Source organism: Ambystoma mexicanum, chromosome 8 (genome assembly GCF_040938575.1).
Source record: "Ambystoma mexicanum isolate Mex_15411 chromosome 8, UKY_AmexF1_1, whole genome shotgun sequence".
In the NCBI taxonomy this organism is placed as follows: Eukaryota; Metazoa; Chordata; class Amphibia; order Caudata; family Ambystomatidae; genus Ambystoma; species Ambystoma mexicanum.
In genome coordinates, this window is record NC_090929.1 from 457,360,073 (window position 1) to 457,372,227 (window position 12,155).

The 12,155-nt window shown below is 49.4% G+C and overlaps 1 protein-coding gene across 1 annotated transcript in view; it reads left to right on the forward strand.

Moving 5' to 3' along the window:
• PLEKHN1 (pleckstrin homology domain containing N1) overlaps window positions 1-12,155 on the forward strand; it is an 88,622-nt gene that overhangs the window by 43,247 nt on the left and 33,220 nt on the right. The window contains exons 6-7 of the mRNA XM_069610064.1: window positions 5,755-5,879; window positions 10,360-10,509. Coding sequence (XP_069466165.1) covers window positions 5,755-5,879; window positions 10,360-10,509 — 275 coding nt within the window. The remainder of the gene's footprint in view (window positions 1-5,754; window positions 5,880-10,359; window positions 10,510-12,155) is intronic.

Genomic DNA, 12,155 nt, shown 5'->3' on the forward strand with positions numbered 1-12,155 from the left:
AGTCCTTGGTCATGTGTTGTTGAAAGAGCCATGTTTCGAGACATTTGCAAAATGGGAGAATTGTCGGGGCATTCCACGCTGACACCGGTAACGAGTTCCAGAGGGTGGATGCATGACAAGAGAAGGATTGTGTGTCAGTCCTGTCTTTGCGGACCAGTTGTGATTTAAGCCGGTTGGTTGATTTGCTGTGTGAAAAGCGTGTGCCGCCAGATATGTGGAGCTTAGCCGCCAGGTACACTGGTGTGCGTCTCGTTACTGCTTTGTAGATGATACATGCAGTCTTGAACCGTATCCTGGCTTGGAGTGGAAGCCGATGTAGTTCACACAGGATGGGGTAATTCAGTCAAATTTCCATGCTCTTGTAATAAGATGTTCTGCAGCGTGGTGGACTGCTTTTAGGGGAGTCAAGTGAGCAGCTGGGAGCCCTGTCAGGAGAGCATTTACCCCCTCCATGTGCAAGACCACAAGGGCCTTCACTACGTTCCGAAAGTCCTGCGGTGGGATGAAGGGGTTGATTTTTAAAATAGTAGAGATTCTGAGTCAGGCTATTTGGGCCATCTTAGCTATGTGTTTTTGGAAGGATATATTGCGGTCAATTGTGAAACCTAAGGATTCTGCTGAGTCTGAGAGTTGTGGATCAAATCTTTTTGGTGCATATTATTGAGCCATTGTTGGACAAGTTGTTTAAGTTGTTTTTTAACCGGCGGACCGATGAGGACCAATTCAGTCTTGGATGGGTTTAGTTTGAGGTAGGTAGTCGACATCCATGTCCTGCGTGCTATTTTTCTCTCATGCACAACTGAATGTTGTCTGCGTATTGGTGGATTGCCATATTGGGATCTTCGAGGAGAGTGCCCAGAGGCTCCATGTAAAGGTTAAACAGGATTGGTGAGAAGGATGGAGCCTTGGGGAACTCCGCAGGAGACCTGGAGTCAGTTAAAATATAACAAGTTCATCTGGACAGCCTGGTGTCTGCCTGAGAGGTAGGAGGTAAAGCAATTCAGGACAGTGCCTGAGAATCCCATCCTTTCAGCAAGAAGAGAGAGAAGGATGCGGTGGTCGACAGTGTCGAATTCAGCCGAGAGGTCAAGGAGGACGAGGCCGCATGATTCGCCCTTACCTATGATTTGGAGAGCATCATCCACCACCTGGACGGTGGCTATTTCTATGCTACACTTTGGGTAGAACCCTAAATGATAGTCATTTAGGAGGTTGAGTTGTTAAATTCTAGTTAGTAGTTGTATAGCAACTACTTTTTCCAAGATTTTGTCAATAAATGGGAGGTTTGGAATGGGCCGTAGCTTGCCAGGTCGTCTGGATCTAGAGTTGGTTTTTTCAAAAGAGGTCATCTGAGACCAGTCTTGAGGGTGTCCAGGAATTATCCTTCTGCGAGGGAGGCATTGATGATGCTCAGGAGTGCATTGAGCGCCCTGCCCATCCATTGTTTAATGATGGAGGCCGGAATTATATCGTTAGAGTAAGAAGTAGATTTGAGGGAGGCAATCATTTTAAGGAGATCCGGGGAAGAGTGGAGAGATTTCGGTCCAGAGAGGCAGTGTGCGTGCCCTGGTGCAGGGAATGCTATGCTGTGAGAGGTTGATTTGATGGGCTCTTGGATTTCATATATTATTTTCAATAAACAAATATGTTGATTCTGTCGCATGTTTCCTGAGTTGCTGGTACCTCGGAGTTGGGTGAGGGTTTGGTACAATGCTTTACTACTTCAAAGAGGGCTTTGTTCCTGTTAGAGGCTGCCGCAATGGTGGTGGTGTAGTACTCAGCTTTGGACTTGCTAATCAGAATCCTATGGGTTGCACGTAGAGGAATGAGGCTGGTGAGGTCTCCTGAGTTATGGTTTTTGTGATTTGTCTAGGGCTCTGATTTAGCATTTGTTGGAGGCTAGATCGGGGTGTACCATGGGGCGGACGGTGTGGTTTTAGCCTGGCTGGATTTTAGGGGGGCATGAGGGTCCACCAGTCCTCTAACTGATAAATTGTGCAGCAAAGATCAGAGAATACAAGATAGCGCAGGAGTGTCCAGGCAGCGAAGACCCCCCCCCCCCACCCATTTCTTTGTGCTCTTGTTTCTTGCAGGCCTGTAATTTTGGGTCTGAGCGGCAGTGCTCTAGAAGCTATAAATCTGCAGACAACCATTTTGACTTCCCAAGAATGCAGCAGGCGGGTTGGGAGCATTCTCTGCCTTTGCCGGGCTTACTAGGTACTTGCATAGCAGTGCAATGCTATGGCGCTTGTCAGGTGTTCCTCTGGTGACCAAGGATGGATCCAATCCCTGATCATATGCTCTAGAAAGCTGCTCCAAGATGGCAACAGGAGGCAGCTGCGGGATCCCAGGGACCTGACCTAACAGGCCTTCAATGTGTATGGGAAAGGGCAGCAAGGGGACAGAGAGTTGGCAGAGTTTGGGCCTGCTGCCTGGCGTTTCAAAGAGCAGGAGAGCTTAGCTTAACACACTGCTCTGTCATCCATGACCAGAATGAAACACTCTCAGACAGGATACTGGCGGCTGCCATCACAAGTAATTGCAGCCACAGGCCAAATGATCCCTCCATCCTGCCTTCCCATGTTGCTTGAGTGCCATAGGTGTTGGTGCATTTCTTTAAAGGGGTGGCGTGACTTGTGCATTAAGATTCCATAGTGGGCAGGATGGAGGGTATTGGAAACCACCACTGGGGCAGAAAAGAGGACAAGTCCCCTTCGAATGTTAAAACAGACACCACAACATCAGGGCAGTCTCTCACAGTACGAGGGCAATCCCACACAACATCTTGTTATGGCCCCACACAATAGGAGGCCCACACAGCATCATGGGGATTGTGTCTTGTTAATATTTACCTGTAGGCTGTGCATATATTTGCACTGCGTAAATGCATCATGCGTGCTCTATGTGTGTGTGTGTGTGTGTGCATGTGTGTGTGTGCGAATAGATGTCTATGCTGCGTTTTTCTTTGTGCAGTATGATGAGCTGTGTATGTGGGTCATATGTGCAACGTGCAGGTTTATAGTTGTGCATGTGTGTGTTGGATTTGGAGTGTGGTGCATTGTATACATCTGCATGGTACATTGTGTGTGTGTGGTGGTGGTGTACGTGGTTGTGATACCTAAGCGTTTGCATTGTGACAGTCTTGTTTGTGTCTCTGTGTGTGTATTAGCTATTGCTATTGACAAACAGCAGTGGCTTTTTAAAACCTTTAATTCCTGGGAATGATACAACCAGGAATGATTTCCCATACTTCGCAAGAATTACACAAATCAGAATCCCTGAACACAACTATGTATGGCATAAAACAGCCATGACTGTATGTTGTTAGTATATTGCAAGGCACTGAGGAATTCTATGACAATATAGGGGCACACGACTGACTGAATGCCTTTATAATGTCATGCAAATGTGGTGTGACTTTTAATATTCTTTATATGTACAGTTGAGGGTATTTCATTTCTTAAAATGTTCATGTTCTTTCCATTGCCCTTTTAATATTCTGACCGTTGCTCCTCTGATGGAAGACATATTCCAGGAGTGGGTCTGTAGAATGAATGGGGTCATATTATCAGATGCCTAAATATTGCTCCATTCTGGATTCCTCACTCTTAGAATTATAATACACATGCGCATTTGTGTGCACTTTTTAAATTACAAGTCAAGCATATGTGTCCCGTGTATGTGTATAGCGTGCCCTGCATAGCTGCTTAGCCTTCAATTCCAGGGGTGGATGCCATTGCACTGTGAGCCATCCCTTACACTTTGGAGCGGACTGACTATGAATTTTTGCTCAGCCCTTGCATTCCAGAGATGGCTGCCTGCAAACTGTTGCTCAGCCCTTGCAGTCCAGAGATGGCTGCCTTCAAACTGTTGCTCAGCCCTTGCATACCAGAGATGGCTGCCTGTGAACTGTTGCTCAGCCCTTGCATCCCAGAGATGGCTGCCTGTGAATTGTTGCTCAGCCCTTGCAGTCCAGAGATGGCTGCCTGCGAACTGTTGCTCAGCCCTTGCAGTCCAGAGATGGCTACCTACATACTTTTGCTCAGCCCAAATACCACCGTGTTGGCTGCCTACCTACTATTGCTCAAATCTTGCACCGGTGAGGTGGTTGCTAGTATACTATTGTTTAACCCTTGCATCCCAGAGCTAAGCTATTGCTTAGCCCTTGCACCACAGAAGTGGCCACCTGCATACTGTTGCTCAGTCTTTGCACCCAAGAGGTGGTTGCTAATAAATTGTTGTTTAACCTATGCACCCCAGAGGTGACTGCCTACATACTGTTGCTCAGCCCACGTACCCCAGTGTTGGCTACTATTGCCAAGCCCTTCCACCAGAGAGGTCGGTGCTAATATACTGTTGCACTGCCCTTACACATCAGAGGTGGCTGCCTGCATACTGTTGCTCAGACCCTGCCGCTCAGAGGTGGCTGCCTACGTACTATTGCTCAGCCCTTGTACCCCAGTGATGGCTTCCTATGTATTGTTGATCAGCCTTTGCACACAGATGTGGCAGCCTGTGTAATGTTGCTCAGCCCTAGCACCACAGAGTTGGCTTCCTACGTACTGTTGTTGCTCAGCCATTGCACCCCAGAGGGTGCTGCCTACATACTGTAGCTCAGCCCTTGCACCACAGATGTGGCAGCCTATGTATTGTTGCTCAGCCCTTGCACCCCAGAGGGGGTCATGTACATACTGTTGCCCCATCCTTGCACCACAGATATGGCAGCCTGTGTATTGTCGCTCAGCCCCTGCATTACAGAGGTGGCTTCCTATGTATTGTTGCTCAGCCCATGCTCTCTAGAGGTGGCTGCCTATGTATTGTGGCTCAGCCCTTCCACCACAGAGGTGGCTGTCCACGTACTGTTGTTGCTAAGCCCTTGCACCCCAGAAGGGGGGCCACCTGTATACTGTTGCCCCACCCTTGCACCACAGATATGGCAGCCTGTGTATTGTCGCTCAGCCCCTGCATTACAGAGGTGGCTTCCTATGTATTGTTGCTCAGCCCATGCTCTCTAGAGGTGGCTGCCTATGTATTGTGGCTCAGCCCTTCCACCACAGAGGTGGCTGTCCACGTACTGTTGTTGCTAAGCCCTTGCACCCCAGAGGGGGGCCACCTGTATACTGTTGCTCCACCCTTGCACCGCAGATATGGCAGCCTGTGTATTGTCGCTCAGCCCCTGCATCACAGAGCTGGCATCCTATGTATTGTTGCTCAATCCTTGCTCTTCAGAGGTGGCTGCCTATGCATTGTTGCTCAACCCTTGCACCACAGATGTGGCAGCCTTTGTATTGTTGCTCAGCCCTTGGACCACAGAGGTGGCTGCCTACATACTATTGTTGCTCGGCCATTGCACCACAGACGGGGCCGCCTGCATACTGTTGCCCCGCCCCTGCACCACAGATATGGCAGCTTGTGTGTTGTTGCTCAGCCCCTTCATCACAGAGGTGGCTTCCTATGTATTGTTGCTCAGCCCATGCTCTCTAGAGGTGGCTGCCTATGTATTGTGGCTCAGCCCTTGCACCACAGAGGTGGCTGCCCACGTACTGTTGTTGCTCGGCCCTTGCACCCCAGAGGGGACCACCTATATACTGTTGCCCCACCCTTGCACCACAGATATGGCAGCCTGTGTATTGTTGCTCAGCCCCTGCATCACTGAGGTGGCTTTCTATGTATTGTTGCTCAGCTCTTGCTCTCTAGATGTGGCTGCCTATGTATTGTTGCTCTTGCTTACGCTGCTTCTGTCTCTGTCTCCAGGGCCATCTCTGAACCCCCTTATCGTATACTGCGCCAGCCTGCAGGAGCTCCAAAAATGGCTTTACCACCTGGAGAAGCAAATTCAACTTAACGGAGGGGGCGCGGACCCGCCCTTCAACGTCGAGGTAAGTTCTTTTTAGCAGGGCAGTCAGTACCTTATTCATCCGACAAAAAGGTGCGTGGGCCATTGTGGGTCACATCCTGTTTTTGCTTTTCCCACCTCAGCGACCCTTTGTATTATAATCCTGCAATCTCTTTCTTGGTTTCCACACATGTACATGCAGTGTGCGGCACCCAGTGTGGTGTCAACAAGAGAAGCAATAGACAGACAGAGCTGCCAAGTGTCCAGTCGTATCCAATCTGTCAGTCTTGCATTTTTAGTGAACAGCACTTTGCATACTGGGACTTGTAGTTCCACTGTTTCTAGCTGAAGGGCGTGCCTGCCTGCAGACCACTAATCGCCACAAAGGGTAGAGTAACGGACAGCAATGTCCGGTCATATCCTGACTGAAACGTTACACAGACACATTGGGGCGAAGCATAGTGTATTGGGATACCTGCCATGGGTCTGCCCCACATGGGGGGAATGGGCTATTGCGTGTGGAGAGGGAGACCCCGTGGGTTATAGAGAGGGTGCCTGCCCGCAGTACAGCAAAGAGGCGGTGCGGTGTAAGTAGGGTCGCAGCATCGCCTTGAAGAGCAGGTGGACCTTGAGGTTGAATGGAATTTTCAGAGGTGCGCACGTGTGTGTGGGAAGGGCGTTTCTGAGCCCGAGAGCATCTGCCTGTGTTTTTAAGGAGGAACCTAAATTCCAGAGGGCGGGGTGGGGGGAGCGAGCTCGTCCCGGTATGGTACCTTTATCTGAAAAATAGCAGGGCTGGTTAACGGCTAGGAGGGGTGGGGGCGCACCGGCTCGCATTAACCGCTTCGATTTAAACACCAGCCTGTAGAGTCCGCATAGGGATGGATGTGTGTTCTGTTTCTGGAGGCACCATTCAGTCCCATCTGTTGGTGAGACACACATATTGAGGGTTGCAAAAATGGATGCCTTATGAACTAGGAGCTTGAGTGGACTTCGTAAGGTGTCATGTGGCTATGGTGTCTGGAAAAAAGCTCAGGGGCAAAGCGCTGACGCAAAGCAACACAGGTTCGATCCCGGGTCCGCGCTCAGAAACCTCTGGGTATTAAGTGCGTTATAAATAACCAATTTTAAAATAAAAGGTTACCGGAACATTCCATGCCATAAGGGACAGCCATTCCGCATCACATTAGCCCTTTTTATTCAATTGAATTGACTCAAGACTACATCTCCCAGAATGCAATTGATTGTAGGGCTAGTGAATTGTGTCCTTGGTGACATGGCTCAGGTGTGATTAAGAGAGTAAGTGTAGGAAGCGTGTTATTGTGTTGACGTGTACAGAGAGGGCGTACAGGTCATAGCGCAAGGTTATAGGGCTTCCTTGACCCTTGTGCCGATGCCTGGGATGGGGACTCTTGCACCCTATGAAGAGTCCTAGTGAGAGGACGAGGGGGGGTGGTTGGATCTAGAGAATGGAAGGGTTAAGATTATGTGTTGGCTGGTGAAGACACAACCAGTTTAGGGACATTCAGTGATGAGTAAAACATAGGCGTCCACTGTCACCAGTTGGGTGGTGCTGCAAATTAAACCATTAAGGAGAAGTGCAGCAACATATATAGTCATCTAATGGTTGACTGGTAGGCATTAGAAGAGCTGTCGAAAGAGAAGAGCCCTGTGCCACTCCCCATGCCACTGGTTTCTCCTTGGAGTGGTAGACACCCATCATGACTCCTTGCCTTCGGAACTTTAAGGAGAGCTCTGTTGACCGCGGATCACGGTGTTCTTAATCCAACCGAGCCACTAAGGTGTTGCTCGCGCGCGGTGCTCAACATAGTCGTATGATGAACATGTTCAATACCATGGTTGGTTGCGAGGACAAGCTTGGCTTTAACAGGACGCCAAGTTCAGCGACCAACACTCTTTTGGTGTTTGAACACTTAGTAAAACATTTGATCAACTGGTTTATGGTATTTCCAGTTTAGACCCGGGCCAGATGCTTTCTGGGCCACTGTTGACTTTCTCATGTTTGAGTTTGGCAGTTGGAAAATAGCCGGCCCGCTCTCGTCCTGATGGGCAGAGCAAGTGGAGGGGCAGCAGTTTTGACTAGTGAAGGCGGGAAGGGGTCAGTACTGCAGGATGAATTAATCTTCGCCTTGACAGTGCTTTTAACCAAGTCCTCTATGTTTAATGGTGGAGAGTGATTGGCTAACGTTCAGAAAGCCCAAGGGAGAGTGCAGTGCCTTCACTGGGGCCAGTTAGCCAAGGGCAGATGATCCCACCTGCTCCGTCGTGGAAACGTGGCTGTGATTGGCAGGGGGTGAGCAGCCGCTGCCCGTCCACTCTGCCGCCCCGTTGGCTTTTGCTGCTGCCTGCCTTGTGCCAGGGCTGGCACCTGTTGGCAGCTGTAATTCAATAGGCGGCCTTCTTGGAGAAGAGTTCAACGGGAGTAAAGTTGTCAAAAGACAGCCTTCATTTATCTCCACAGTCAGCCTGCCCTAGACAGCGTGGGGTGCCCAAGAGAGTCTTCCTAGACACCCCGCTGATCCCTGGTTAGTCTACCCTGTGATCTCTTGTGCTCCACATATTACCCCACCCACCACCCTGCAAGCCCCCGCCACACCGCACTCACCCTTCCCATCTCTCTGGCCCTCGCTAGTACTGGCACCTGCTGCCAAGTGAAATTTAATAAGCTGCTTTCTGGGACGAGAGCGGGTCACAGCCAGACAGCCAATAGACTCCCTGTCCTTCCTTACACATATTTCCCTACTCTAGACAGCCTGAACTACCTTAAACACACTGCCATATCCCATAGTCACCTGCACCACTCTATACAACCGAACTTAGAGTACTCTAAATATCTAACCCTATTCTAGAATGCATGTTTGTCACGCTAGACAAGGCGTTCTGCTCTACTCTACTCTGGGTAGCTGTTCCACTTTAAACACCCTACACATCTTCCTATACTCGGCAGCTTCTGTTACCCTAACCTAGAGCCCTACATCCACTAAACGGCTGGCACTAACCGAAATATCGTGCTTTGCCGTAGAACGCTTTCCATTTCCCTACAGGCAGCTGGCTCTACCTTAAGCAACCTGCAGACATGTCAACATTACCCATTCTACTCAAAAGACGCTAGTCTAAGCCTGGTATTAACTTTGCATTCTGGGACTTGTAGTCCTTTGTTTATAAAGGGGACATCCAGGACTACAGTCCCACAAGGCAAAGGTAAAACCAGGACTGGAATACTGTCTCCCGAATGGAATAGATAATTCTGGCATGCACGACCCTGACTTATCCTAGAAAGTATTCCACACTATACCCTCAACAGCGGGCTCTGCACTTTAACCCTGAACCATCTAGACAGACCTTCCTACCCTAAATAACCTATGCACCACACCACAGTCTACTCAGACTAGACTGCCTAGACTACCCTAAATACTTTGCCTTACCTTAGGCAGCCTGCTCTAACCTATACACATATCCCACCTTAGACAAGCTGCCATTTTCTACCATAGATGGCCTGCTAGTGCCCTGGTGGACTGCTGTGACCTGCAGTGTTCTAGAGCTTAATGGTTCTACTATTGAGAGCACTGCCAAGTGAATTGCATCAAATAGGCACTTGGGAGCATTTAGGATGTATTGGGTGCTAATGAGGGATACTGGGTTGGGAGCGCAGCAGTGATCAGATGTGGGCCCACATTAGCCCCCAGTACCCAAATACAGTCCAATGTGATTAGCTGCTGGGGCTCACAGTGGTTGTCTGGGAGCTCATAGTTGCTGGCTGCTGGGTGTCCCCAATGTCCTGCTGCCGAACCTCCCAACATATTGGGATTATGGAGGCCAGCAGTGACAGGCTGCCAGTGAGCCAGAGTGAATGAGGTGTGTGCATCAACAGTGATTATGCACTTGGCCTTCACAGTGATTGGGGTGTGAAATCGCAGAATGATTGGTCGCTGTGGGTGGCAGGGATGGGCGGCGGGCTTTCGTGATTAAATGGTTGATGTCCAGAAATGAATGAGTGCTTTTGGTCGACAGTGATTGATGTTTGGGACCCACAGGGATTGGGGAATGGGCGGTAACTTATATTGGGTGCAAGGCCCATAGAGATTGGCTTCTTCGGGACCTAAAGGGATCTAGGACTGGAGTTTCCTAGTGACTGACTGCAGAGGGTTCAAAGTGAAGACTGCTAGAAGACAGCAGCGATTGAGGTTTGGCAGTGATGGACTGAGGGGTGTGCGCAGTGATGTGTTGGGGGCTGTGCAGTGAATGGCCACTGGGAGGCTGCAGTTGTGGGTAGTGTAATGTGTAATGATTTGTTCACCCAAGCATGCAGTTATGGTTTGCTGCGGTGTTTAGTGGTTCCACTGAGCTGCTCTTGTTGGCTGCCTCGGGTGTGTAGTTATTTGATGCACTGGACAGCGATTGCTTGCTGGAAGTGTGTGATGCTTGGTTGGTGTGTAGTCCTGTTATTGACTGCTACCATCATGACCTTGCCTCAGACTCATTGCATCTTTCTCTTGTGTTAGCGCCCCGGGAGTGGAAGCCACGTCCATACAGCAGAGCTGCGATGGTCTGTGCAGAACCTGCCTGTCCAGAACTGGGAAGGAACTCAACGGGAGTCCCTGGGCGAGGTGACCTACGTCTCCAAAGTGATCCTACAGCATCTCCCCTTCCAGGTAAGCACTTCCACCCTTGCAGATCTCTGATTCCAGGTGGGTCTCTCCAGAGGAATGCTCCAGTACTTCCCCTTGCAGGTATGAACTCCCACCCACATTTGTATACCACTGAACCCCGTGACAGTCACCCAGGGGCGGTCACAATGTCGCCAAAGTAATCCTTTGTACCTCCTACTAAAAGGCAGAAGAACCCCAACCCTCAGCACAACAGACCGATGCGTCCAAGTGGTGTGGGTAAGGTCCCCTATATTTGCAAAGTGACACCACAGCACCACCTATGCCAAGTAGCATACCTCCCATTGCTACACACCTGTGGACGCAGTGGGGCAGCTGATAGCCAATCAGAAACCACAGATTGAAAATGTGATCCACCATTATCAAGCGATAATGGAACCCTAGTTATGTGGCTATCTGATTACATTCAGAGTGGGCTGTTTGAGAGTAGAAAGAAAAGCCGGTGACCATAAGCTGTGGAACACACTTGTCCCCTGCACACCCAATGCATTTGAATAGACAAACAATGGTTATGATTAGTTTAGAGCAAAAAATTAGGAATTAGATTCAATAATGCAATTTCAATAGCGACAGATTTGTTATTATCAAAAAATGTTCGGAACATGCGGTCAATATATCACATTGCAAATATTTCATTGGGGGTCATTACGACCCGGGCGCAAAGGGATACCGGGCACCGGTAATGACACCGGTGCCGGTAATCCCTTTGTGCCCTATTTCGAGGTCCCTTTGCGGGTCCTTCCCTTAACGCCTGGTTTTAGCAGGCGTTAAGGACTGGACCCGCAAAGGGATACAGTAGTCAATAATGTTACCGCAACTTGCGGTACCGTTATTGCCGCCTTCCCCCTTCCCATTGAGCCCTATGGGGGCTCAAATGGAAATGGGGAATGGCATTTTAAATGGGGATTTACCGGTCCCACAAAGGGCGGAATGGACCATTAAATCCCCATACCGCCACGTTGGTGGCGGTACCGGTATTGGTGCTAGTTGTGGCGCTAATAGCGCCATGACTAGCACCAACCTCGGAATGAGGGCCATTTATTATATAAATACAAATATTGTAGAATACAAGTAATTGCCCAACGGGTTTCGGGACCACTGTCCCTTTATCAGGAGCTCAAGTTAAACTGTACTTCTTAGATTCCAACTTCACTGTAATCTGTAATGTAACGAAAAGGTAAAATGCTTAAGTGTACCAGTCAAAAGGTCTGGAGGCTCCATAAACATGATTCTTGTATGCTTATCCAGCGGGAACCCATGGTCTCCCTGAACCCAAGGTAGTCTCCACAATGGTTCACGCTGCTGGCTCAAAATGTCACCAGTATGGAAACAACTGCACAAATATGTACCAAAGAGGGCAAAATGACCCCACTTTTAATTAAAATATAATCTGATGTTTAGTGGTCCTATATAGCACAATGGGCCTCATTACGCGGTAAGAGGTAAGGGATTATCGGCACCGGTAAGGGTGCCGGTGCCGGTAATGCCTTACCTCCATATTCCGAGGTCCCTTAGCAGGTCCCTTCCTTAACGCCTGGTCTGACCTGGTAGACCCGCTAAGGGACTTCAGAGCTAATAACGGTACCGCAAATTGCGGTACCGTTATTAGCTACTTCCCCAATCCCATTGAG